General features: G+C 44.6%; 4 protein-coding genes across 7 annotated transcripts in view; 3 read left to right on the top strand and 1 right to left on the bottom strand.

The window, feature by feature from the left end:
- The first annotated feature begins 4,098 nt into the window (after nt 1-4,098).
- Nucleotides 4,099-6,665, top strand: LOC131267592 (basic-leucine zipper transcription factor A-like). The gene is made up of 2 exons (XM_058270508.1): nt 4,099-4,676; nt 4,751-6,665. Exons 1-2 carry the CDS (start codon nt 4,366-4,368, stop codon nt 6,273-6,275), a joined length of 1,836 nt encoding a protein of 611 aa, XP_058126491.1. The 5' UTR covers nt 4,099-4,365; the 3' UTR covers nt 6,276-6,665.
- Nucleotides 6,666-6,868: 203 nt separating this feature from the next.
- On the bottom strand, nt 6,869-8,721 carry LOC131267593 (RB-associated KRAB zinc finger protein-like). 2 transcript variants are annotated; one of them, XM_058270509.1, is made up of 2 exons: nt 8,669-8,721; nt 6,869-8,601 (listed from the first exon to the last, which is right to left on the bottom strand). In XM_058270509.1, exon 2 carries the CDS (start codon nt 8,569-8,571, stop codon nt 6,976-6,978), a length of 1,596 nt encoding a protein of 531 aa, XP_058126492.1. In that variant the 5' UTR covers nt 8,572-8,601; nt 8,669-8,721; the 3' UTR covers nt 6,869-6,975. The 2 variants fall into 2 exon arrangements, with proteins under 2 accessions (XP_058126492.1, XP_058126493.1); XM_058270510.1 differs by having other exon boundaries at nt 8,675-8,709.
- A 367-nt stretch (nt 8,722-9,088) lies between these two features.
- Nucleotides 9,089-11,521, top strand: LOC131267441 (peptidyl-prolyl cis-trans isomerase sig-7). The gene has a single exon (XM_058270321.1). The coding sequence runs from the start codon at nt 9,255-9,257 to the stop codon at nt 11,346-11,348; it is 2,094 nt and encodes a 697-aa protein (XP_058126304.1). The 5' UTR covers nt 9,089-9,254; the 3' UTR covers nt 11,349-11,521.
- A 797-nt stretch (nt 11,522-12,318) lies between these two features.
- The window catches only part of LOC131266541 (NPC intracellular cholesterol transporter 1), a 35,479-nt gene continuing 20,603 nt past the window's right edge, over nt 12,319-27,194 (top strand). For all 3 annotated transcript variants that reach the window (XM_058269103.1, XM_058269106.1, XM_058269104.1), the window contains exon 1: nt 12,319-13,352. In XM_058269103.1, the coding sequence (XP_058125086.1) occupies nt 13,203-13,352 (150 nt within the window). In that variant the 5' untranslated portion in view covers nt 12,319-13,202. The remainder of the gene's footprint in view (nt 13,353-27,194) is intronic.

Below are 27,194 nucleotides of genomic sequence, written 5' to 3'. Positions count from 1 at the left end.
CCCCGAGAAGCTCGTCGGAAGCACCCATCTGCATGCACGACGAAAGCGACTCATTCGGATCGCTTCCGTTCGAAAATCGTCGATATGCTTGAAGTAGGTACAAATGTTGGGACTTGAAGGAATCTCATACAATAGTCTATTAAAATGATAATGACATCGGGAATGTTTAAAAAATGCGTTTTAGATTTACTTTAGACAAAAGACTTTAGACTATTTTTTTAAATAAAATGTTGAAACAAATTATTCCATCTTTATTTCTTTAGCTGCGGTTCAGAACTTTGTTACGTTTGGTTTCTTCAATTGTTATAATGTTTTAGCTATATAAGTTCTTCATTTCTATTTTGTGTAAAATCCGATAAAATTACTACCATCAAATAGTAGCTCGTCTATTAGAACTCTGACAGCTCGAGCGAACTGTTCCATTCTACCCAACAAAACTCGATCATCCAAGGGATACGTTGGATGATCATCTACCCCACGGGTTAACAAAGTCTCGTCCTGAAAACATTTGATTCGGTGCGACAAGAAAATCTAACATTTCACAAAGAACAATTATAGATAAATATTATTTAGATGAGAAAAAATCAAAGAAAAGATTATGTATGAATTCTAAACGTAATTATTTTCGACTACAATATATTGTAACAGAATTGTATAAATGAGTAAATTTTAATTGCAAAGATTAAAAAAGAAACTTCTTTCTTATATCACGTTTGAATGATATTTTCCGACGCGAAAAAATAAAAGACTCCCGCCTAATAAAAATTCAAACATCGTTTATGGTATCTGACCCACGGTTACTACGATCTGGTGTTTTTCGACACATGTGTGCCTACCCCTGATCTACGCAATGGACCGAAGGTTCATCGTACGCAACGCCGACCGATTGGCAATCGTGGCTAGGCGGAGGGTGGACAGCGGAAAAGCCCATATCGCACCGCTAACGGATCGGCGTGTGGAGCTACCCTCGACACCCCAGAGAAAAGCGGCCACTCGGCGATCCGACAGCTGGGCAGAATCCAGCGGAGCGTAACGGATACAGCACCCGAAGCGCTCCCGTAGCGTGCAACAATCCTTCTTCTTGGCCAGCATGTGGCGGTTCTTGCCGTTCCCGTACCATTCTTACCTACTCTGTTTGCTGGTCATTAGCGATTCCTGCTCTTCGTCCACCCTTGCCGGATTGAATAACTTCCAAGCGGAATTGATAATAACTTCCGAAAAGGGGAACGGCAGGTCTGCAAGAAGAAACGAAACGGAGGTTCAGTAACGCTATCTGGCGGTAGGGGGAGAAGCTTCTCTCTTGCTACTCTACTCACCCTTTAAGCAGTACCATAAGCGAGGAGGTTATTGGTGCTTCCGGTCTGGAACTTGGTGGTGTACCGGACCACGTTTACGATACGCCTGAAGGCGGTCGAAGAAGACAACATCCAAAATACCCCTGGCGAGCCTGTGCCCGGGGCGTGTGCCTGCTAGACACAAATGTGACTACGTGAGTAGCATTCCCAATGGCCGCTAAAGCCGACCGACTCCGGCAGAGTTCCGGCCGGAGCGCGTTTGAACGACGCCAACCTCCCCGGGAACCGGCTCGCGACGCACCGAGCCGGAACAAACTTATGGAACTTTATGGTCGATGGATGGATGGATGGCTGGAGTGCTGGGGCATTATTATTGTTTGTTCTCGCGCAGCCCTGCGTTGGGAGCGTTGTTTCTTGGGGGGTGCTTTCTTTCTTGTGTCCGAGCCAGAGGCCACGCATGACGGAAGTTACTCACAGACCGTGGCGTAGCGAAGAGTTGCTTTACCCATTTCTTTTTGTTAGAAACGAGTTTTCTTCGGGTTTTATTTCACAGTCTCCGGAGAAGTAAAACACAAAAACCTAACGTTTCGGAAGGTGTGCACCGATCGGCCGATAAGTTAATTCATCCTCTAAACGACCGATCAGCGGTTGGTTTGCACCGAGGCGAAAGGTATTTTGTTTTCATTTACCATTATTTAGGGAGACCCATGCGGTAAGGAATGTTATAGGAAGCTGATCATGTCAACATTACTCGTATCAACTCGTCTTTTTGTTTGAAAAAATAAACAATAATTTGCATTTTGTTCTCTTTAAACGTCCCCCTCAATCGATCGTTCCCTCAAATAAACTAATTTGACCATAATGTTTTAAGCAATAGAGCAGATTGTAGTTTTTACGTTTGACTTGAAAATTAAACGCAGATATAACAGAAATATTTTTAAACCACCGAGGATCGTGATTGGGAAAAAAACTCTCTACTCCAGTTTTCAGTACAAATATCACATTAAAACGAAACCAAAATTCTTCGATTGCGGAACCTGGCCTCAAGACTCAGCAACAATGTATGTACATAATGTGGCTGTTTGGTTTTTGTTTCATCACTTAAACTGTGCGAAAGAGAAAAGGACAATTGAACATACGATCTTCGTAATTATGCATAAATAGGTGTACTTTTATATAGGGTCCGAAGAGTCAATGTGCTTGGATCGACCGATCCAACCATTCATTTCTTGTGCATAATAATCAATCGCCCGCATCCATCGGCGGCAGTTATAATTTATTGCATAAAAAACGAAGTCCCCGCCGAAACCCGCGTATTGGAAGGCCATCGGAGAATTCGTTGCTGGTTTTTCCTTTTTGGGGTTGATATTCGGCACAATGCAACGTTGGGCCAAGAGGCAAGAAAGCAACTGACCGATTACTCGTGGTAAAAACTGTTGACGATCGTCGCATAAAATTTGCGAAAAAAAAATGTAAAAAAATCGGCAACGGGGAAGACCCCGTTGGACCATGATCGTTTTGATTGGATATGAAAATATCATCGGTGCATCAAAAGAGTGCGTACCTGGCGCATCGTTTGGTCCAGATTGTGGAGGAAGTTGTGCCGGGTCTGGGAGAATGTCATCACATAACTCGTCACGGCAAAATGATGGATATGAACACAGGAAATAATTATAGGTTTCACTCACCAAGACGGTGGGATGTGTATTTTGAAAACAGCACTATTTTTTGGGCATAGACCTCTGGAATCGCACATATTTGTGACGCGTGCGCATTTGAATCCCTGTAATATTTAGGTAGTTTGAATGTAAAAAAAAGGGTCAATTTAAACTATACAACAGTTTTTTTAAAACTTATCTAACCAACTTATGTACCTTAATTTATATTAAAACACATAAGAATCCAAGTGGAGATACTAAAAATCTTCTGCATTGTTCCTTTCAGTGACCTTCACCATGCTCCTTTAGGCGGGTTTCCTTTTTTGTCACAAACTGGTAACTGCTTTTGGCTGAACAACACGGGGCAACTCTCAAGTACGGACAACGGCATCATGGCCGAAGATTTCAAACGCATCAGCATCGAATGGAGTTGTGTAGTGCAGCCAGAGCAACCAAATTTACGATCCGAACCTGTTTCTTACTCATCGCATCCGATTCGCCGTGCTTAGCTTGTAGCTATTGACTGAGATCGGGAGATGGCCATGAAGTCAGGACGTTTGGGTTGTAAAATGAACCTGTTCGGTAACAGGCGCGTGCGAAATCATGAAAAATAGTCAGCGACTACCGATGGCTGTTAGTGTCGACAGCATATGCGCCAAGCAAGCACAGCACTGGAGAAACGGGTTTTGCATATTTTTCCTTCAAGCGTTCTTCGGTATGGAATCTGAGGGATTTGTCTCCAACATCTTTTGTAAACGAAATGTTCTTTCCGTTTTGCTTCCTTAAATGGTTGTGGTGTTAGAGGTACGTTGGCATCCGATTTTCTACCTGACCAATCGGTGCAATTTCGTGAGATAGGATATTTTCGTGAACCTGCGTAAAGAACACGTTGTTTGTTTAAAAGTTAACTAGTTGGTAATCCACTATAATGAAGAAACTGATCTACAAAAATGATGATGTTTTTCGCTTGCCGTTCAAGAATAATTCCAAAAGTCTAAACTGACCACATCAGTCCACAACGTTTTTTACAAAATCATTTAAAACTTACCGTTTCAAGGTGTTCATCGTTTTCAAGTATTATATATACACCTTGCGCATGACGTTAATCCGACTTTGTTTACAACTAAAAAACGTCAAATGCAGAATAAACAGCAAACTTAGATGTGTAGAAACAAATTCTAAAATAATAAGTTTACCCAGCAAAAACTCGGTTACTTGTTTTAATTTTACGTCCATCCCAAGGTACGCCACCCCCGCCACATCAAAGGTGAGAGGATTGGGGTGTGAATAAAGGCTGAACATCGGTATCGACGGGTTTGGGGACCGACACCAATAAGAGTTGGCAGATTACGTACACGCACTACGTGAGCGGAAACTGTGAATCCTGCTGGTCGTGCAACAACACCAACAACATGGCCACAACGGCGGTCAGTGACTGTGCCGTTCCGTACAATCCCAAGAACGAGACGCGACCCTCGAATGCGGAAGATTTTCCAAACTTTCGCGACTTCCAAATCGTGAAGATGGTGAAGCACTTCCTGGTCATCACGGACGGTTCGAAGCAGCAGCTGCGGCTTGGCTTCAAGTGCCGAACGTGCGGACTAACGTTCAACAAAACGATGCAACTGCTGGGACACATTCGGTTGCACTTCGAAGACGAGCATACGTGTCGGGACTGTGGCAAGTACTTTTTCGATCCGAACAAACTTCAGATACACATCAAGTAAGTCTGTACCTGTCTTCATGTTGGTTCGTTTGATAGTTTGCGATACTCAAAGCAGTATTTTTCGTTTCTAGGGCAAAGCACACAATAGCGACCGTGGTCAAGTGCCAACTCGGATGCGATTCGTTCCGCGTTCCGAGCTACAAATCGTTGCAGATGCACTACGAGCGTTACCATTGTGTAAAGATTCGGATGCGTGAGTTACGCAAAATGGACGATGCAATTCGCAACGGGGGAACGGTGATGACGCAGCTTGTCAGCCTTAAACCAAAACGAAAGCGCGTTCATACTCCGGTCGAAGTACGTGGCCCTCCATCGAGCGGTGAAGAGTCGCAAGAGTCTGTCGAGGCGGCAGGTACGGGCGATAGTACGTCTGAGCCAATGGAAATGGCTTCCGTGCTGAAGGAAATCGATGAAGAAGACGATGTGGAGGAAGAAATTGAACTGCAGCAGGGTTTGATCAGCTTCGAGCAGCCGGAAGACGAGCGTGTTTACGACGATATGCAGTGCTGCGTGTGTGGAGCAATATTTGGAAACGAACTGCAGCTAGAGATGCACGAAAACTCGCACACCACACCGTTTGAGTGTAGCTTCTGTAGTATGGCGTTCGCCGACCTGGACGAAATTCGTGTGCACTATCAGAACAAACATCAGGTTGCGGGAAAGACGCCCCAGTTCGTTATTACGAACGCCCCTCAGCCGCAGGTACAGCACGGATCGTGGCATCAGATCCTTCAAAGCCCGCAGCAATGGCAACAGCAACAGCATCCACAACAGATTCAGCATCAGCACCAGCAGCAACAACAACAACAACAACAACAGCAACAGCAGCAGCAGCAGCACCAACAGATACAGCACTGCACCCCAACAGCACAGTTTATTCCGAACGCGGCAAACGGTGCCATGACCACCATGTATGTGATGCAAAACGGAATGCTTATTCCGGTGCACGCAATCGACAGTGCGCAACTGGCGGCCGTCAATCCGTATCAGCAAACCACGGCGGCAACCTTAACACCGATCACACAGAACACACAAATTGCCTGGCCCATCACGGCTACCCCCATCACGACAAATCAGCACCATTTGCACCAGGCGCAGCAGATCCTGCCACCCGTGCAGAATCAGATCGAAATCATTCCGCTTCATTCCAGTCCTCAGGCTGGTACGTCCAACACGGGTTCGCCCCACGGAATAATTACGGCGATCGCCCCTCAGCACCAGCATCTGCAGCAGGTTCATCATGCACAGCCCCAGCAAACAACACTCGCCCCAATACATATTAGCCTTAAGGATGCCAGCGGGAACGTTATCTCCGGTGGGACGGCTGGCGGTGGTGCGGCCGGCGGTTTCGTTATCAATTCGATCGCCGCAATCGATCCCAGCTATCTGAAGCAAATCGATCCAGTAATTCACCAGCAACAACAGCAACAGCAGCAACAACAGCAGCAGCAGCAGCAACAACAACAACAACAACAACAACAGCAGCAGCAGCAGCAGCAGCAGCAGCAGCAGCAGCAGCAGCAGCAGCAGCAAATGCAGCATCAACAAATTCAGCACCAATTACAGCAACAGCAACCGCACCAACAACTGCAGTAATAGCGCGAAAAGAGGTAGTTAGTACCGTTAATTTGTTGGCTTGGAAACGCTGTTGATTAGAATAGCAAGGGGTAGTGTTTGAATTGTCCCATGTTTGTCTTACGTGTAAGGACTATTATGATCGAGATGTAATTTATATGCGCAGTTAACGCCTACTGCTTCCAGAACGATAAACAGAGGGAGAAACTACTTTGTTTAGTTAAAACCCTTTTTCAGTGGACATACTTTGAACCGTCACTCCTTTAAGCACCACTAGACATGTTAATCTCACGTGGCAATTTCCGTCAGACCCCGGACCGTTGAAGAGGTTAAAATTATATCGGGTGGGGCTCATCGGAGTATATATTTTATTTTTTTTATTTTCGGAAGATATACATACATATATATTTTTTAAACCATCAAAAATGTGAAATTCAATTGGAAGAATTTAGAGCAAAAATATATACAAACATCAATCATCGTTACCGACGCATCCCTTTTGACGCCGTACATTGAATAATTTGGAAATGTGGATGCAGTCTGACGTTGTGAATTTCTTTTCGATGGAACAAGAAAAAAAATACACTGTGGTGTAGTTAAATCATAATAAAAAGCAATGGGAAGTAATCTTTCTTTTTCTACAAACTTGGTTTCATGTGGTTTAATTTATTCTTGGTTTGTGTTTCTTTGAATATCATTTAGTTGGAAAACTTTGTGCGATTCAATCTACGGCAGTTGGTTCCACTTTTAGCAATGTTTCGACCGGTTGCTCATTGCCAGAGTTGGACGCCATGTTGCTCATTAAAATCCGTCGCAAAATTTTGGACCGCTCGTGTTCGGGCCGATCCGTTCGGATTTGATCAAGGAAGTTCGGAAAGTTGGGATGCCTGGTTTCAACGTGCTTCGCGTAGTTGCTAATGTTCGTCACCAGTTCCCCACATTCGAGACATTTGATCGTATCGTGCGCGTGGCATGACATGTGCCCGTTAAGGGCTGTGGAGCGTGTGAACGTTTTATAGCACACGATGCAAATGAATGGCCGCTGGCTAATGTGCACCCGTAGATGAATGTACATGCTTCTCTCTTGGGCAAAGGTTTTCTTGCATTCCGGGCATTTGAAGGGCTTCGTTTCGGCGTGCATTATGCGCATATGCTGACGGAGACCGAACGGTTCGTGAAACGATTTTCCACAGAGTCCACACACCGTGGCAGAGCCGGTATTTTTCGGACCGCTCGAGTCGTTCGGCCCGCAGTTTTCCAGCAACATGTCGTCCATCGGAAGCTCTTCTAGTTCCGGGGTGCGAGCTTGGAGTTCCATTTGGGCCAGGCTTTCCAAAAACTGTTGATCAACGGTCGCGACCGAACTGATGATGAATCCACCAGCTCCTCCACTATCTAGACCTACTTCTTCCGGGGATGGCACCATTTCCGCGAGTTGATTAATATCTTCCACCAGTCCTGGATCCTTGCCGCAATCATCTTCCTCTTCTTCGCCCGGTGAATCTAATTCCACCGTAGGCACATTTAACGGTGGAGGTTCATTGCTTTCCCTCATCAATAATCCACAAAGGATTGGGTTTTGGACAATTTTTTTCTTGCTAGCGATTGCGTCTGGCTTTCTAATTGGAACCAATTCCACTTCGGATGATACCTTAATAGAACCGCTGCATTCTTCCTGCTGTTGTTCGAGGGACAAACTTTGATCGAATCTCTCGTTGCCCGCCGGGTCGGAGGTGTTTGGTTTTTGGGCAAAAATGTTCTTCTCCAACAAATGCTGCTTCATATGCCTATATAGTTCGTCTTTGGGGAAAACCTTGTCACATTCGATGCACCGAAACGTTCGCTCACTTTCGGATACCCCGCCCTGGTCAGCTTCTGCGCCTTCGGTGGTGCTGATGCTCGTCGGAACCGTCGCCGTTTGGGGACTCTTTGTAATCCTCGTCACAGTGAGGTCGGGCTGGGGCTTTTGAATACAGTGCACCCGAAGGTGCAGCTTAAGCCGGGTGGAGTTCACAAACGAGCGCTGACATAGGCTGCACACGTACGGGGTTTCTCCTGTGTGCACCACGATGTGACCAACTAGGTGGCCAGTGTTATGAAGCATTTGATTGCATTCGTTGCACTTGTACGAGCAACCATCCGGGGAATCGTCTACAACGGTGTACCGATCGGACATCGATTTGGCAACAACATCGTTCAAATATTCGGAAGTGATGTGGATGCCATTTGAATCGAATAGCTCCTCTTCGTCTTCCCCATCGATGTTTTTAGATGGTTGAAGATAGTAGTACGAAGGAAGCTCTGACGTTGTCTCCATCTTCGGTTTAGCTGAGTTTAATACATAATTCTGCAACAAAAATCAATTAATTTAGAACCGATTTCAAGTGAACCAATAAAGAAACATTTTTGTTTACAATTACAGGTTCTGCAACGTTGTTTCGCTCACAATGAATGAATCAAATTGATTTCTGATTGGGATGTGTGGAAAATACATTTGTTTTTAGTTGCTTTTGTTTACATGCCAAAGGTAAGTAGACGTTCCCAGTCTCTATCTTCAATCCATTGCAAAATAACTATTCCATATTGTGTCTATGTGACACAAAAGTGTAAATTTAACATTAAATTGATTTAAATAATGGGCTTAGTACTTTTAATTGTGAGTAAGTGAAAAATATAGTTTTTTGGAAAAGAGTTTGGTAAAAGCCTAGTCTCTGTTTGCTATGCTGTCAGAAAAAGACGCGCATCGCTGTCAAAGTGACATCCGATTGAGTTTCTTTTTTTCCTATCAATTGTCAGGCATTTTGTAAAAGATGTTGAAATGCGCCTTTTCAATAATCAATAGAAACGAGTGTAAACAAATGTTACAGTAAAAAAGCTGTAATATCGGTGTTTTACTTTTCCTACGTTTGGACTGTGAGGAGCTGCCGTGTGGTCGTGTCGGCGTGGAGTTTTAATCAATATTGCGCTTGGAATCGACGTGTTTTCCACCCCGGCTGCAAAATGTCGGTCGTCATCGAAACCACTCTTGGCGACATTACGGTCGATCTGTTTCTCAAGGAACGTCCGATGGCTTCGCTAAACTTCGTCAAGCTATGCAAAATGAAGTACTACAACTTCAATCTGTTCCACACGATTCAGCAGGATTTCATCGCTCAAACCGGTGATCCGACCGGTGCCGGTGACGGTGGCATGTCCGTGTGGGGCATACTGGAAGGTGCACACAAGCGGTACTTCGAAGGCGAAGCCGTGCCGAAGATAAAACATTCCGAGCCCGGTCTGCTTTCGATGGTAAACGCTGGCGAGCATCTAATTGGGTCGCAATTCTTCTTTACCCTCGGTGCCGATCTTACCTCGCTGGATGGCAGACACACGGTCATTGGTGAGGTAACCGAAGGTCACGAAGTGCTCCGTAAGCTGAACGAAGTGATTTGCGATGACCGCCATCGACCGTACAAGGACGTACGCATTACGCACACGGTCGTGCTGGACGATCCTTTCGAGGATCCGAGAGGATTCCGTGAGCCTAGTCGTTCGCCATCGCCGTCCGCCGAGCGGTTGCAGGGTGGGCGTATCGCCGCAGACGAAGACATCGACGATCTGGATGGAAAGACGGAGCAGGAAATTGCAGAAATGATTGCAGACCGGGAGGCAAAAGCGCGCGCAACCATCCTGGAGATTGTTGGCGACATTCCGGACGCGGACATTGCTCCACCGGAGAACGTACTGTTCGTGTGCAAGCTGAACCCGGTCACGACCGACGATGATTTGCAGATTATCTTCAGTAGGTTTGGCAAGATCAAGGGTTGTGAGGTGATCCGCGATAAGGTGACGGGTGACTCGCTGCAGTACGCTTTTATCGAGTTCGAGAACCAGAAGTCATGCGAGGACGCTTACTTCAAGATGGACAACGTGCTCATCGATGACCGGCGTATTCACGTGGACTTTTCGCAGTCAGTGTCGAAGGTGAAGTGGCGCGGCAAGGGTCGCGGCATCGAATTTGAGGACGGTGCCGATAAGCGATCATTTCGGGACTATGATAGAAAAAAGCAATCGAACAAGAACGGCGGTCCCAAGGCGGGGAAAGTCTCTCCACGGAAAGAACGAGTACGTTCTCGGTCGCCATCGGCAAAGCGCCGTTCTCGGTCGGATTCCCGTTCACGTTCGAAGTCGGGCTCACGATCTCGATCTCGATCTCGATCCCGGTCGCGTTCAGCGAAACGATCTAATGCATCGCGAAGGCAACGCAGTAGGTCTCCGTTGCAGAATCGTGATAGAGATCGTGAAAGAGGACGCCAGAAAGGCTCACCCAGACGTAACCCAGTGGAAAACCAGCGTGCCCGGAAGCCTAGCTTGACCAATCGAAACTCTGCCTATCTGGAGCAGCGCAATGGAAGGGACATTCGCATTAATCAAGGGAAGGTCGACTACAAAAATCGTCCCTATCCTGTCACGTTCATTCAACGGAACACTCCCAAAGATAAGCAAGCAGCACGCGGTGGACGCTCGGGTGGTGGTGGTGCGAAACGACCCGATCCACCGCCACGCAGGCGTTCTAGGTCACGGTCTAGAGATCGACGCCCCAGACGCTCTAGAAGCAGGTCACGTTCCAGAGATCGTCGTCAAAGCCCCGCCCGGTACCGTAAGCAACGATCGAGTTCACGGGATGGGCCTTCGAGGCGCCGGAACTACTCTGAGGATCGCGGAGGCGTCATCGAACAGCGATCGGTAAAGGGAAGTCAGAAACATGAATCGATGAAATCACCCGCAGCTAAATCCAGTCGAGAGCCGGAACGGAACTTAAAGCCGGCAGCTAAACGTCGTTCGTCCAGCAAGGATTCATCCGACGAATCTAGACGAAAAAAGAAGAAACGTAGTCCGTCTACGTCGTCGTCCGGCTCTTCGGACGGCACGGATTCATCCGGAAGCTCCAATTCGTCGGGCGAGAGAGAAAGCCGGAAACGAAAGAAGAAGTCCTCTAAAAAGAAGTCGAAAAGCAGTAACAAATCAAGGAAACGCAAGGGATCGATATCCTCGGACGAGGGAAGGCAGCGAAAGAAGAAATCCAAGAGCAAGAAAAAGAAAAAGAAGCATTAACACAGAAGGGAAAAGGGCAATTAAGCTGTCCATCAGCTGGAAGTGGAGGCGCGTTTAATTGAATAACAAATGATTGGTTTGGGATTGAATACGAGTGAAGCAGCAGAATCGCGTGCAAATTATGTGAATTAACCAATAAAGGAAATTCACTTCATGAAATGTGTTTTTGAACGGGCATAGCAACTGTGGTTTGTGTAATTCAGCCGATTGAGTATGTTTGTTGTTTCGTTGAAAGGGCCCTGGTTTTTTTTAGTTAAAACGATGATAAACATGTCTAAGAAGAGCAGTTAACGAGAATATTAACTTCTCAGGAACAAATTTGCCTATTGCTTTCAGTTTTTGAATGATTCAAAGAACACTATCGCCCAGTGAAAATAAGGTCTCAATATAGGCACTTTGCTTCCCATAAAACAATTTTTCTTAAAATCTAAGAAGTTCGTGAAACCCAAAGGGTTGTATCAAGTTTTTTGCCTTCAAAAGACTTTTCATTTGAGGGGTCTGTTGCTGAAATTGACCAAGGCGCTAAAAAGTTATTAACAAATTAGCAATTTCGGTCATTATTTCAAGCTGTGACCAAGGTTTTTGATGCTTGTTTTAGTGGTGCTACTGCTTCGTTCTAGTGGTGGGTACATCGAATCCCCAAATCCGAATCCCAATCCAGCAAACAGTCGCGAGACGGTCGAAACAAATCAATGCCGGTCTGGAAATCATTTATTCTAATCCCATGGGATTCATACCAAATAATCCCATGGGATTCATACCATGGGATTCATACCATCAAATCACAACTGATACAAATCAAATATGATACGAATGCCAAACAAATCAAATCTTCAGAATCCGTCAGATGGGATTCGAATCTTTGGAATCCGCCTAGGGATCGAATCTTCGAATCTTCGGAATCCTGATTCTGCCAACACTAGTTTTCTGATCTTTCACTTCAGTTCGATTTTGCATTGCGAACTAGAAGGTTCGCTTGGGGGTATTCTAAAGTGTTCGTACGGTATTCGAGCTAAAAAGTTAACAAAATCACTATTTTTGCACGCATTCGTTTGTGGTCAAAGGGGCGTAGTGCCTGGCATTGCTGCTACCGTTAAGAAATAGCAGCTTATCCATCGCGTAACCTAACCATTTGCGCGAAGGTGTGGCGTGTGCCGTCTTCCTAAGGTTTCTGCAAATGGCGGAGCAGTGGTAATTTTTTCTTGTCCCAACAACAAAAGAAAACTCCACCTCGTTGGGAAGTGTGCAGAAAAAAAGGCAGTGTGTACCGTGCACGTCGTTCGCTAGATAAGATTTCAGACCCCTTCAGTGTTTCGATGCAAACATATTTATTTTTCCCCCCGATCCAATCATATCGCCAGAGCAGCTGTGGCATACCCCGCGTAACGTTTGCGTGAGGTGTTATTATCGATTGAGAAATCAATGTCGGTGTCGTGGAGGACGGCACGATAAAAAGAAAAGGCAAACCTAAAACTGCCACCGTTTAGTTAGTGTAGCTTTCTAATAGCAGGTTTAGTTAGCAGTTAGTCCATGCATTTTACACGTTCGTGTTGCTAGAAGAAAGTGCATAAAGAAGGTGGTGTATTTTCTACTGTGTTATTTGTCCGATGCTCACCTCGCCGTGCAGTGCAAAACAGTGAAGGTGTGCTGTTACCAACGGCAACAGTTAAAAGTGAAGAAAGAGGAGATTTTCGATTTCTTGTCGATCGAAAATTTTGCATCAAAGGAAATAAACTAAAGCATAAACGGGCGTGAGGTGTGACACCGATTTAAAGAAAATCTGTGAAAATAAAGATTATCACCGGAGCCAGGTTTACGATTTCCGCACGCGGTAGATGCAACCGTGCGCAAGCAATGAAAATGTTCCGTGGCAGTAGTCAAGCTTGCCCGCCGGTCGCAGCTGCTGGAGTATTGCCGAGCTCGAATAGAAAAACATCACGCAGGGGACACGTCGCGTTGTGGCTCGTGGTTCCATTCCTACTTGCCAGCTTGCTTATCGATCAGGTGAGTAGCCGTTTTTCCTTTGTCTGTGTCCTCCCCAAGTAAGGTCCTTATCATTCTCTCATCCAAGTGTTACTTTGACATTGGTTAATCGATGCAATTGAAACCCAAATACAAGTGTCCTAATTTGTGCTTCAATTTCTTTATTTACAGGTAAAGTAACACACCTAGTGACAATAATCGAGCCCACCAGTTGGCAGCGCACCCCCTTTTGTCTTGGTGTTAGTTGTTTGTAAACAGCGGTTTCCAGATTCATCATTCTTCGGCTGCTGCACATTTGCTCGCGGTCGAACATGAAGATGGAAGGAGAATTACATACTACAAAAAAAAACTACTCGTTTGACGTCACGATTTATGGCGCGCGCATCGGTTTCATTCTATCACCATCTATCGCTCTAATGCACCTCCGCGGGAGGGAGTGATTCATGGGGTACCACCCCGCTTATTTTACTCTCCTTCCTTTTACCCCACAAGTGCTAAACATTGCATACAAATATTGCAATGCATCAGTGTGGACCGGGCCCGTTGATGGTTAGAGGTCGCGCTTTGCCACAACGATTTTACGCGTCGCTGCATATTTCACAACAGCTTCACAACACCGTCCACCAGACTGGGGACCTGCCAGAGGAAAATGCCGTGTGCCATTAAAAAAAAAGTAAAGTAATGTGGCCTCCCATGGAATGCCTACTCACACAGCTTTAGCACCAGCGAGAGGAAAGTAGACTGGCCCCGAAGGGGCTCGCGCTCTTTGTACTGATTGCTACTTCACCTTGGTGGGGTAATGTTGGTATGGCTGTTTCAGTGCAAAAAAAAAACAACGATGCAGGAAAACCCCTGCCGGACAAGCTCTCTGTAGCGCGCTAGCCGAAAACATTCCGAAGCGCAAAAATTTTCTCGATAGATCGATGGACGTCATTGCCTGGAAAAGAAGTATTAAATGATAGCAGCGATGTACCGTTCATGGCGCCTCGTGAAACGGTTAAAACATTTCACACATGCTACATCTCCGGTTTTGCGTGGGGTATTTTGATGTTTCGTTTTAAAAAGTCTACTTTCCAATCGGTAGTGCCGTTTGATAAAAGGATCAACACCCAGCCCAAAGCAGAAGGAAAGAGTAAGATGCAGCATGCTAATTGTAATACCCACACGATTGTGAAGATGATACATGTAAATTGTTCAGCTATAGGTAACAATATTTCACATTTGAAGGACTTTTGTAGGTGAGAACGTCTTTGCGCTGTTGCCTCGGAATTCGTTGGACAGTCTAAAACCGTTTTGTTGGACAAATGGCGCACTCTATTGCCAATGGTGGATGGGTCAATTTTCACCTCATTCTGAAATGTTCCCGTTTTTTTCAAATAATCAGTTTCGCAAACATTTAAAGTGATAAGTAATTCCAAATCGACAAATGCAGGCCTTTCGCATTCGGTGAATGCTCAACATAACGTGCTTGAAATCAAGCTACATGTTTGAAACTTTAATAAAAGGTTCAATACATTCTTCGACACAGTAGAACCACAGCTAAAGGTGCTACGAATTCACGAATGAATCGATTGCCGCTTTCAAACATTACATTTAATGTTTTCTTTGATTTTAGAAAACTCTTTTTCATATGTATATGCTAGGCAGTTTTTGTGCGATCTTTATCTAGTGAGAGATTTCTTTCAATTTCAACATTGATTACGACGTTCACTTGTGATTTTGTGACGTTACTCACTTGAATTGATTTCATTGATAGATCGCACACGACGGTTTGATAAGAAACAGCTACGGTGAACAAATCATATATTTTGAAATTGTAACTCATGCGGAGGGTCGATCAGAGCTCTATTTCGGGGTATTTGTTGTACGAGAAGGACATCCGGTAATCACGCGTCTGACGGTGTGTCGTTCTCCTGAAAGCCCTCGACACAATCCTATCGCCCCGCATCAACAATCAATGTATCACTAGGAGGGTGGATTCTTATCAGTAACAATAGCCATGTGCGACACCATTGCCATGGCCATTATTAATCTAGCGGTGAGTTCGCATCTTTTTGCCTCCTTGTTTTTTCTTCCTCGTACGTCATCTTGATGTCGGATTGCTGGTGTCGCACCTGGTGCTATAACGAGATTTATGTTTTAGTCATCGATATAGTATGCGATCGGAAGATTGGACATTTAGAGCCCACGTTCGTAGTGATTATTTTGAGCTGCCAAAAACGCGGTTACTATTTAGCACAAGGTCCCTCGCCGGACAGATTGCCCCACGGTGTACCAGGATGCGGAGTAGGAATATGGGTCTTCAGCAAGTCCGGGTGGTTCCTGGTGGGTGATTAATAGGTCCTCGTCGGCAACGGGAACCAATGATATGTCGGACGGGGATGTTATCTGGGTCATGGGTAGAATGCTTCCCCGTATTATCCCTCTTTTTTAAACCAACAACCAAGCTTGGGTCGAACGAAGACTGGCGTCAATTCCATTACATATAGGGTGAGGATGATACCGGTAGGTGTAGTTTTTTTTGCTTGATGGCGGCTCCCGTATTGATTATCACGGTGATTAACAAACGGTCACATGTTCCCCAAGCAATAAAAATGGCGATGACGATATCGATTGTCGCAATTGGACGCTGATGCAAATCATTTATGATACAGTTGACATGCATTGCTTCGTCCTTGTGTGACGAATACCCCCAATGTCAAGGAGGTAGAAAGAGACTAGTTTGCAAACGCATTTTCGATCTCTCCAATTCCTTTGTGGGGTGATTGTGGCTTCGTTTGAACAGACTGTATTGAGTTACCTACGAAGACGTAAAACTATAAAAATAATATTGATCTTGTGTTTATCTTTTTTCCTTATCAGGTTGTTTATATGGATTTTTTTATGATACTTCTTTAACGCGTGGTGATCCTTTTGTGAAACATTTTGCATCGGTTGACCATGTTTTTTTTTAGTTTAGGTAATTAAATTATATCCTAGGGTAATACTTTATTTACCGTTCTTTTTGGCATGTAGAAGGGCATATTGAAAGATACTATTTTAATATTGGATTCTAGCCTGCAAAAGTACGAGAAAACAAATGGACTGTCGAAAAATTCATACGTTCGAGCTGTATCGCTCGCGACCGACATTCTGTCGCCGATCCATTTTATTTTGTTGTTAGTTCCTGAAGGGCGAAGGACCACGTAACATGTTCTTACAAAACTCATCAATCAAGGACCTAAGAAGAAGAATGCCCGACAGGAAGGTGCCCGATGTGACTTGCCTTTTAACGAAAATTGGCTCAATTTGCTCGACTGTCTGTCTGTGTATCCTTCTTTCGGTTTCGTGAGAGCTAAAGTCAAAGAACTAGCGAACGCCTGCTAATTCAATTAGGCCCAATGCCCTGCCGCTTCGGTCGAACAATGCAAATTAGGTTGCAGTAAATGCAAAAAAAAAATGGTTCCAAAATTACATATAATTTTGTTCCACTCCGGTCACATAATGGTAGTTAAAGGATTTTTGCAATCAACATTGGTTGTTATCCCGTCGGGTATTTGGTTTTCTCTCCTCCGAAATATTTTACTTCGTTTAATTGCGTATTTAATTTCGTCCCTAACTTTGACTTCTTTTCGTGTATAAGTCTGTCCATAAGAACATCTTGCTGGGCGCGAATTTGTTCTTTAAATCATTGAATAAGGCTGTTTGAAGTAAAATGTGTTCGTCTTGTAAGGTATGTCCTACGGAAACATACTAAAATAACCAAACAGCGCGTGTATAACATTTTTTGCACATGCGAATGACGCAAGTGGTGGCATGATCGCACTTTTACGCTAACTAGTACAGTCCGTCGACCAAGGAAAATTGACACTTAAGAGGGCCAATTAGTGGCAACGGCTTATCTGGATTTTACTAGTTCCCCGACGGCGAGCACGCCCGATTAGTCGGACGGTTGATAATAATTTTGTTTGTTTGCAACACTTTGTTTGCAGCAACAGTGTTAAGCTGACCACCAGTTTTCCGAAGGGCTTTGCTACAAGATTTGATGAACATTTAACCGTTACGAGCGAAACGGACACCTCAGCGAAGGGAGTTGGTAGTTTCCATCGTATAACATACGATGATAAGAAGGGGGTTTCTTTTTGAAGGTTGCCTTTTCCCAATAGCCGAAAACGAAAGATAAAGCAAAGCGTTGGGTTCTTAATATTTATTTTGGGATTTACGCTACAGGTAGCTTACTCATAGCCGGTCTGTTATCTCTTCGGAAAGCAATCGAATATGCTTTCCAGGAGTTGAGTTATTTTTAACATGACGTGTAATGTATCGCACCATGCACACTTGGCCTTTAGGAAGACGAAATTGATCGACATTTGTGGGGCTAGGAAAAGAAGCAACCTTTTTGCCCGTGCCAAAATGGCCGACAGTTTTACTAGCAAACACACCGAATGTGGTCGGTCGGTGGACGTGTGGCGCAAAACGTTGCACCAAGGTTATGTGTGCATACGCCAGCGTTAGACGCACCATTACGAAAGTATGTTTTTTTATGTAATGTTTTCTCCAAAGCTCCCCGTATGAGGGTCGAGTTGTTCGTTCGGTGGCCTAAGCTGATTTTGCAACTCGGCGGAATCTGCAACTGACAGCGCTAGACATGGTCACATGTCGTATACGTCGAATGTCCTTCGTTGCGTGCCGTACGAAACACGTGAGTATTGGGTGTGCTGTTGCATTTGTCTACAAAGACACTAAAGCGCGCAATACTAAGCTATCAATCGATTTTTGGTGTGGTTCGGTAAAAAAGACTAAAAAAAACACCAACAGCGCCAAGACGGACGTGCGAAATTCGTTGCTAAATTCTTTAGGCTTCTCCGTGTGTTATCCGCCTCAATCTCTTTAATCTAATTTGTGATGTGAAGTTGCCATGCCTTTGGTTTGGTGGCCTGATCTACCAACGTATCACCGAAGTGAGAGTTTCAGTTTGAAATGGACAACATTTTAAAATGATTAAAGAGCACTAAATTTCCCATTTTATTTTTCTTGAGCCGCACAGGTTGCCAGCTCTCATTGCAAATGTATTTTAATGACCAGAAATGTTTGTCCAATTTTTATTGATGAATTTCAAGAGATAAAAGATTACGATTCCCTTCCAGCAATGACAATCTCGTGGAATGTGTTAAATACTGTTCCAATCATTTATTCTGACCACATCGCTTCCACTGCCGCAATCCAGGTACCGGAGGACACCAGAAGTCCGTGACACGAACCGTGACGAGTGATGGACGATTTTCAGTACCTGCTGGTTACGACCCTGCACGTTCCGACCCTCCGGTATTCGGTATTCGATTGGACAACACACTGACCTTCTTACTCCAGCAGCCATCCGCTCACATCGCCTTACGTGGTTTGCCCAACGGCGGTATTGAGGATGTTTTCGTTATGATTTTTTGGGGTCAACGGTTGTAGTCCATCAGATCGGGTTTTGATCGCCTTGTTGAGTCACCCATATCGGGTGTCGATGGCTAAGCGGTTTAGTCAGGCGCTTTGCAGAAGCGGCATGACGTGTGGGGCGGCCTTGGTACACCTGTTTGTAAACAAACTTCAAACAATAACCGGATGACGAAGCTGTCGTCGATTGGCGACCAATGTGTAGTCATGGTGAACTCATTAGTGCATCGGTGGAATGTTAGTCCATCGTCGTCTTTTTCACAGTCCTGCTCGAGACTGTTCCATGGCGTGCAGTGTCCGCCAAATGTGTAAGTGCGTTCGAGCCCCGTGAAACTTGGTGAAAATTTCACGTCCAGAATTAAAGTCCAGCGGTTCGCTTTCCGTTGGGTTCGCACATTTTCGCGTTCGATGTTTTTCTTTGCACCATTTTTCGCGTTGCCCTGTGCAGCGCAAGTGGGTAAGATTCCGTTTGTTTACGCTTTCTTAGTGGCGGCCAAAGTCTGCTCCACGGATTGGATGGATTACTTTCTTCCAAACTTTTGCCCCACCAAGTCCTAAATGAAATCGACCACAATCAAACCTAGGAGAAAGTCCATCTCCCCCCCTTCGAGCCTTGGACTGGACATTGGATCGATCGGGAGGAGGTGGAGTTCTACGCCGTAATACTCGAAGTATCTTCAAGCAGCAGAGCACGAAGGAGGCACAGTATTCATTCCTCCGAACCTCCAATCGAGGAAACCGTATGTTTTTCTCGTACAACCACGTCAAGTGTTTGCCTTTGAGTCGCGCTTCCTGGAACACGACGAGCAAAGTGTGTTCGTATGTTCGGTTTGCGCTGTGACTAAGCCGACTTGCTGATAAGCAGGTCCACCGAATGGTCTCCTTTGGTGTGAGATTGGCGTCTTTGTTCTGAATGTGTCGCCAACTCACGCCTTGTTCACTATAATCTCAGTCATATCCTCCCGTGTTGATGAACAGAATTTTTTGTATTACTTTCGTGCGTTGCATCTTGCACTTGCATTTCTTTATGGTTTAATTATATAGGGTAATAATGATTATTTAATAATACGTATTGAGTAAACATGTGTCTTGTACATCTTTTATTTGAATCGATTATTTTATCTTGCTAGATTCATCACGATTCATTTAGTCGTCAATTGGTGAATACGAAAAAGTAATGCTTTACTTGTTGCTGTCTTGTTTGTTTAAGATCTATGTTAGTTAAAGGGCAGTTTGTCAAATGAATGTGAAGCCTATGGTGAATTCCGAACGATGGGAAACTCACGTGGAGCTCCATTCCAAATACATGTGACTAGCCTCGAACTTTCGGGGAGGCACAGAAAACCTACGTGTGCAACCGCTTTTTGAGCATATCACGTTTTTTAAGCACAACTCTTTAAAAACTGGATCTTTTTATAACCATTTCAGATTCGCTTGTTTTGAGTTTCGAAAGCAAAAACCGCCACTACATCAGCTGTTGCAGAGTGCAAAGTGCACTATCAAAGTAGTAGTGTGAGTCAGTAGGCCGAGATAAGGTGGTGTGACTGGTGGGATCTGTTTTTCTGTTCGCCGGAGGGAAAAATCCCGGCCCACTCACACATCTAACAAATCGGGCTTTTCCTTCGTGCAGTCCTTGCACAGCCAAAATTCGCTACCAGTCTTTTATGTTTTCCTGGCACGTTGTCCGTACAGGAGTCTGCGCACTATAAGGCTGGGTGCATTTCGGCGAACCTCCATACGCTACGTTTCCCGTAACGCACGTAACGGTCCGCTCCACCGATGCTCCAACGTGCCAAAACCTCATCCAATCACGTTGTCGCTGAATGCTGCTGCTGCTGCTTTGGGTGTGAGGAAAATGCGTCTTAATTCCGAGCAGCCAGCAGTCCGTACCGTTCGTCCTTTATCGATTTCACAACGTTAGGTTCAGTCCCTTCCAGAACAGCCCAGGCTCTATTCGCCATCCATTTTTTAGCAAGGGGGGTGTGTGCAGGTTCGGAAACATGGCACACACATACACGGTCCACCTGCCAGACCTGTCTGAAGTTTGATAGGCATATCCATCGATGACGTCATTGGTTTTTGTGGGGGGAGTTTGTTTCGCGTATCCACTGGAGAATCATATTTCCTTCGCTTCGTCTTGGTGTAGCGACTGGAACAAGCCAAGGCTACATGAGACACGGGGCAGCTTGTGAAGTCGATTTGTGGTTGCTCCGAATGACTCACTCCCCTTTGACATACTGTCGGTTAGGCTCGACGTTGGCCATTGGTAATATTGTGCAAAAATGTGCTTATATGACACCTGCCAGTCAACCAACCTGGCTTGTGGAACGGTTCATGCTTGTCCTACATGCACTTATTTGTTATTTGATTTGTTATTTCGCGCAACCTTCAGTGGTCCGGCTTCCTGGGGACAAAGGAAATGCCATACTAACGTATACTTTGAAGGTTTCCGGTGAGATACCTGAAACCTCACATACTTTCGCTACTTTTGCTCTAGACTACTTATGAATGCCATAAACCAAGCTATGTTCTGTGAGGGCGGGTTGCAAAATGGTCAAACGTCGTCGAGTGATACCGTCTTGATATATTTCCGGTTGGAATACAATAGACGATTAACTAACGTTGATGAGTTAAACCCGTTCGTGTACTCCACCTAATGGAGATGAATTGTTGATTATCGTCATCGACTTTCTGTTGACGGACATTTGAAGCGTCGATTTCTTTCACAATTGGGTAACTCGGCAAAACAACAAAGTAGTAGGAAAGAGTGGAAGAAAATATCTACATGACGCATCGACAATGAGCATCATACCTAGAAAATGCCTTTAATCATCCACCATCCAAATTGGAATTAAAGTGGGCAGGAACCTGTTCGTGATTAATCCGAAAGGGATTTGAACAACTGCCAGCCATCGGAAGAGAAAGATTTGTTTTCTTTTGAGAAGTACCAACAAAAGCCTTGAGTTCCTTTTTTTCTGCATCACTTGAGGACTTAATTTACCAACCGGGCTGTCTGTCGTTGGATCTTTTTTGATAGAGATGTTACCAAAAAATCAAATACTATTCTGAGAAGTTGGAAGAAACGCTTGAGCTTACTAATTGAATGTGAAAACAAAGAAACAAATGTCGCCAACACTGTTTAAAGAGAACGTCATCGTTAGACGACAGGAAGTTATAAATATTTGCAATTTTAAAACCATCCCTGTCGTACTTCTGACGTACGCTAGGGTGGTAGGAACAGGTTTGTCCAACGTCATAACGTCAATAAAAGTAATCCCGACACCTCCATGTGCCCGGTCACGCTATCGTTGCGCCATGACCTACGTATGTGTTGATTGCATTGCCCATCGTCATCTTTAAGATATACCGGTGTAATTTGGCCGGAGTCATCGTTTGCTTGACCCTTTTTATACGTGCCTGTTTAACATCCAGCGCCGTTTGAAAGAACGGCGTCTAAAAGTTGTTAAATGATTGTATTATCACTGAAACCATCTCCTTTTAAGAAGGGGAATTCATTACGTTGTCCAGAATGACCTCGTTTGGGGACGGTTCCTTGCGAAATTTTAACTACCATGAAGTCATTAAATGTTCGCGCAGGATCTCATACCATTATTTACATACTAGCTAGTGGCAATGTGACTCAAATTGTGGACAATCACATAAAACCACCGTGTCGGAAATGCTGAAAGACACACTGACATTGGTGGTTCTTTCAAGCCGGCCCTGGTCTGTGCCTTACAGGGAGGACAATCTTGCGCGCTCACGTGTAGAAGATAAGAAGTAATGTCCAATCAGCCAGAGAATATCGTGCATGCACGACAGCCATTCCTTCTGAGAGCTTAAGTACAAACTTCATGCATAAATGCTGTCCTGTAAACAGCGTATCAGAATGTGCATTGCTCTTATCAATAAACCGTATAAAGAACATGCAACGTGCCATATCAGAAACGGCGATGTTTCTTCGAAGCAAATACCATTCCACTTTGTTGGCGCTCAAGCTCCATGTTGTAATGCAATTGACATTTTATAATCATTGGAAAAACCGCCGAACCTTCTTTCGGTGCGTAATACTTTTAGTATCATTTCTTATCGCATCACCCCATGTGGTGGATAAAAACACACACCTCAAAAGTGTCGATACTAGAAGTGCGATCTCTAACCGGTTTTACAAGTGTGCGCAGGATGGTTTGTGACGTGATCGCGTGCCTAAAAATGTAACCTTGAGAGTACGAGCCGGGAGCATCAACTCCGGTTTTTGGTCGTTTATCAACTTCGTTCGTTTTTTTCCCCGTTCGTTTTGTGATGCTCAAGATGTCCAAAGGCGATTGCAGGCATTCGAAACATCTCGTCCCGATTATGGCGTTTAAAAAGCATCCAAATTACGCCGTGGTCGTTCGAAATGAAAAGTGGTAGAACCAGTTCCATCACCTCATGATCAGTGTTCTTTTTTTTTTTTTTTAAAGGAACAAGTGTATTGGAATTTTAAGATTTTACTTTTCCCTTGTGTGTTCCCTCCGAAACGGCTCGATTGGCCCTTAAGACCTTTGGTTCCATAAATTAAGATTATGTTCATTGTATGTCTGGAATGGAATTGTATGGAATGGAATGCGTTTACTTCGGTGTGTTTTTTTTTGCATTAATTTTGATGTTAAGCCAGACATGCAAAATCATTCGAGATGAAAAGGCGCAGATTAACGCAACCGTTTCCGTTCCCTTATCAAGAGGCTGCCATCGAGTGGTCGCGTGATTGTTGTGCGGTTTCAAATCAACCGATGGGGTACAACGAACTGAAATATGTAAACAGAAAAAATGCCGATGAGTCAATGGTTTGCCGGTACTGAAACTTTGCTGATAAGACGCGAAAAAATGATTCAAGAGACGCCGTCCTATAATTAACAAATCTAAATAACAAAAATAAACGTGGCGGAAGGGGGTGTTGTGGTTCGAGTTGTATAATGAGGATTTGATTCGTTTAAATGAAATCGTTTAATATTATGGTTCTTGCACAACCATCAATGTGTCGAGTCTTATCAGCACAGAGTAAAATATATGTGAAGAATTATGTTTGCTATGCAACAGTGCAAAACAAGCAGCAGCTTATTTGCATATGCTTGGTGGAAACAGTTGAACTATTTTCATGGTCGAACCACCTTCCCAACGTCAATCGATAAGCGTTTGGACCTTCTCCATCGTCACCATGACCGTCATCATCATCATCATTATGATAGGCTGTTGCGTTGTGGCCGTTCGTGTTCTCCACCTGCAGCAATTCTGGCAACGGCGGTTAGGTTTGTTCTCATAGGCCAGTTTTTTTGTTTTTGTTTTTGGTTTTTGGAGGCTGATGATTACGTGACGCCAATTTGTGCTACCAGTTTCGTGCCCACTTTTCAACTCTGGCCGAAGAAAACTCTGCTCAGGAAAAAAGGTTGCGCCCGAAGAACTCTCGACGTTAGGCTCGTTAGGCTTGCTGAATAATAGAACGTGTCCCCCAAAAGAGCCAGCGTGTGTGTGTGTGCGTGTGTCCTGTTGAACTTTTCAATGGCAGCGGGTGTCCTTCAGGCGTCGGGTCAAAGTGATGGAGTGGTCCAAACGGGATGTTCATGGACGCTTTCTTCCGCAAAACCTGTCTGCGTGTGGAAGGTCATCGGAAGGAGTATCGTCGGTGCACAGCATGGCGTGCCGTTATTTTCCACGACCATAAACTGGTTGTTGCCTATGCACAATTGATTTCTGGTCCCCGTCCGTTGTAGTAGGATTTGCTGTCGGGTCGTTTCGACGTTGTTTATGCTCGTCAACTTTCGGTCACGTTCGTGTGTCATGGGCAGCACCCTCAAGGTTGATGTTGTCCGTAACGGTTGGAGACCTCTCCGTAAGGCCACTTGGGAGGCACGGCGAGTGAGGGAGAATTTTGAGGATCACGTGGAAAATTCAATTATCGCGTTAAACGGGGATGAACCTATGCCTAGTAACAGTCTCCTTTTCTATGTGCAGGTCATAAAAGATACAACGCGTGCATATAATATCTTTACCTGAAATTCAATATTCTACTGAATTTTTTAAACAAAATTTTGCATGACAAATGTTAAGATTTGGTAGTTCAGGGATATGGAATGTCCTAGTTCATGTCTTTATCCTTGATCCAATTTTCCCGAAGCTGCCTGACGTCAATGATTTTTCGACTTACGTAACCTAAGTTCATTGTCCCTGCAGTTTGCATCAGATTTGTGCACTTTTCTTTCACGAACGAAACGATTTGTGATCGTTCCTTCGAGGGACTCATCCAGCGTCGTTCGTCTGAGCGTCCTCGACCTACATTTATCCAGCGTACGATCGGGACAAAAAGTCTAAACTAAATTTTCCTACACACCCTGACGTCGACCTTCCGGAAGCGTTTACAGCGTCCCGTCCTTCTACGTTTTCATACGTCGACTTCCGACCGCGTTTAGCCCCTCTGGACCGGTGCCAGTACGTGAGATGTGGCGAGTTCAAGGGTAGAGCTTTGAGTAATTTAATTATTTTTACTTACCCATTTTCCACCCGGAATCATCGTCCGTTGGCACTATTTTCTCCAGCACAATTGCTATCCTTTATCCTGGGTAGATGACCCGGATTTTTCCCGCGAGAGGCGCAGTTTTGTTTTTTTTGTTTTGTTCTTCGCGCCCTGTTTGCCGCGAGGCATCGTTTACAATTTATGTAAATTAAGCATTAACCTAGTTCGTGCCGTCTAGTTCCTCCGGAGCCAGACTGCACGCTGCAGGCCGTGGGCGGTGGGTCACGGGTCATTTGAATGCGTGGAAATAATGTAGTTTCCACCGTGTGGTGGTGGTGGGCCCCCTTGTGGAAATGGTATTGGCGTCCATTTTTTCCTCCATCGCAAAGGCACCGGGTGGGAAATGAGCAATTCATTCTAGATGCATTTCACACAGGGTGCATGTATAAGCAATGTCCTTCGGATGGCGACTGGACACGCATATGCTAATCGTGGCCATCGGTGGCATGCATTTCACTGGTGCACGGGTTGTCATCGATCGTGCAAGCAGATCGCGATGGAGTGCTGTTTCCTTTGGACCACGTCTGACCAGGCTGCAGAATCGCGGTGGCTTCTCTCTGTTATGCATTTTTCAGCGCATCAATTTTACATGGCCAATGGTGTCGGTTTCGAAGGCGCTGAAGTTGATGGATGGCACAGAAAGAAACAACAGGGTAGATGTTGTTTTTCGAATGGTCTTTACATTTCAAATTAATTGTTTTCAGAATTTGGCATTGAATTTAAATCGATTGGTGAACTTTCACTAAGAACAATTTCGTACCCGTTATTTATATGTTTGAAGGTTTTATATAAACTTTTTTTTATTAAACGCAAATTTATATTACTATCGCATAGGTTGTTGTTTTGAAAACAATATTCGATTCGGCTCGCAAATTAATCAATCGTAAAGTTTTTTTTTTCGCTCATTTCCGTTGATTCGTTTCCTCAAGGTTACTGGAGGAAGTTTCTCGAACTTTGGAACATTCGATGGCACTAATTCGAGGCGCGTTAGTTCACGCATCGTCGACGGTGTAATGATCGATCTTAGTGTTTGTGTGGGGGTTTGTGTGAGTGTGCATAATTTAGTGCGGTTTTATCCCCAGGCACAATCGATGAAAACAGATAACCACTGGTCCAAATTCTCCAGCTAATGGTGCTTTAAACAGCTTTCCGAAAATACCAGCCTAATTGTTGTTTTGCTGCACTGCCTTCGAAGTGGGTTAATGTGCGCGTTTGGAAATTGAAGCTCGGTGGTAAATAAAATACAACTCTGTAACGCATCACCTAACTTAACGTAAATATAGCGGCGTTTGCGCTAGCGCTTAACTGGTCTTGGAACGGTTTGGAATCATCACCAACGGCTGCCGTTTGAAGTTATGCTCTAAATACACTTTCTTCTAAGCTTCGGTATGCCTTCGGTGTAGTAAGTTGTTTGTTTTCATTTATTCTTTTTACTTCGTTTCATCTTATCTACTACTTAAGTTGTGTTAACACATTCTACCGTAAGTGTTTTGGAGAGGAGCTCTCTATGTTTAGTCGAACTACTAGCAGTTATCGTTGCATTTTTCGCATGCACCGTGATCACACCGATGCATCACGACCTCAAGGCTAACCACTACAACACTAGGAACTAGGAACTAGCTGGACAGGCGCTTACGCTGTTGAAAGATCAAAATATCTTCCGCGGCCTGCGCAAAACACGTTGCGCAATGTTACCTGAAGCCCTCCTTCGTCGAACGTTCTCGATCTTTGCATTCCTCTCGAGTTACTCGTTTCGCTTATGCAGGCTTTAGTGCGTCTCCAAGAATATCGTGTGTTTTCATTTCCGAGAAAGTTACACATCAGTAGAGGGTTCAGTTCCTCCGAGGGATTTTTCAGCGTATCGATTATTTGCATTGGAAACACGCCATTTC

Source organism: Anopheles coustani, chromosome 2 (genome assembly GCF_943734705.1).
Source record: "Anopheles coustani chromosome 2, idAnoCousDA_361_x.2, whole genome shotgun sequence".
NCBI lineage: Eukaryota > Metazoa > Arthropoda > Insecta > Diptera > Culicidae > Anopheles > Anopheles coustani.
The sequence above is the reverse complement of the archived record's forward strand: the minus strand, read 5'-3'. Positions and strand labels throughout refer to the sequence as shown.

What these genes read in the sequence shown, in the direction of transcription:
- LOC131267592 (XM_058270508.1), top strand. Translation starts at nt 4,366, where the DNA reads ATGGCCACAACGGCGGTCAGTGACTGTGCCGTTCCGTACAATCCCAAG. An exon ending in AAACTTCAGATACACATCAA is followed by an intron (nt 4,677 to 4,750) that starts GTAAGTCTGTAC and finishes TTTCGTTTCTAG; the next exon opens with GGCAAAGCACACAATAGCGA.
- LOC131267593 (XM_058270509.1), bottom strand. Translation starts at nt 8,571, where the DNA reads ATGGAGACAACGTCAGAGCTTCCTTCGTACTACTATCTTCAACCATCT.
- LOC131267441 (XM_058270321.1), top strand. Translation starts at nt 9,255, where the DNA reads ATGTCGGTCGTCATCGAAACCACTCTTGGCGACATTACGGTCGATCTG.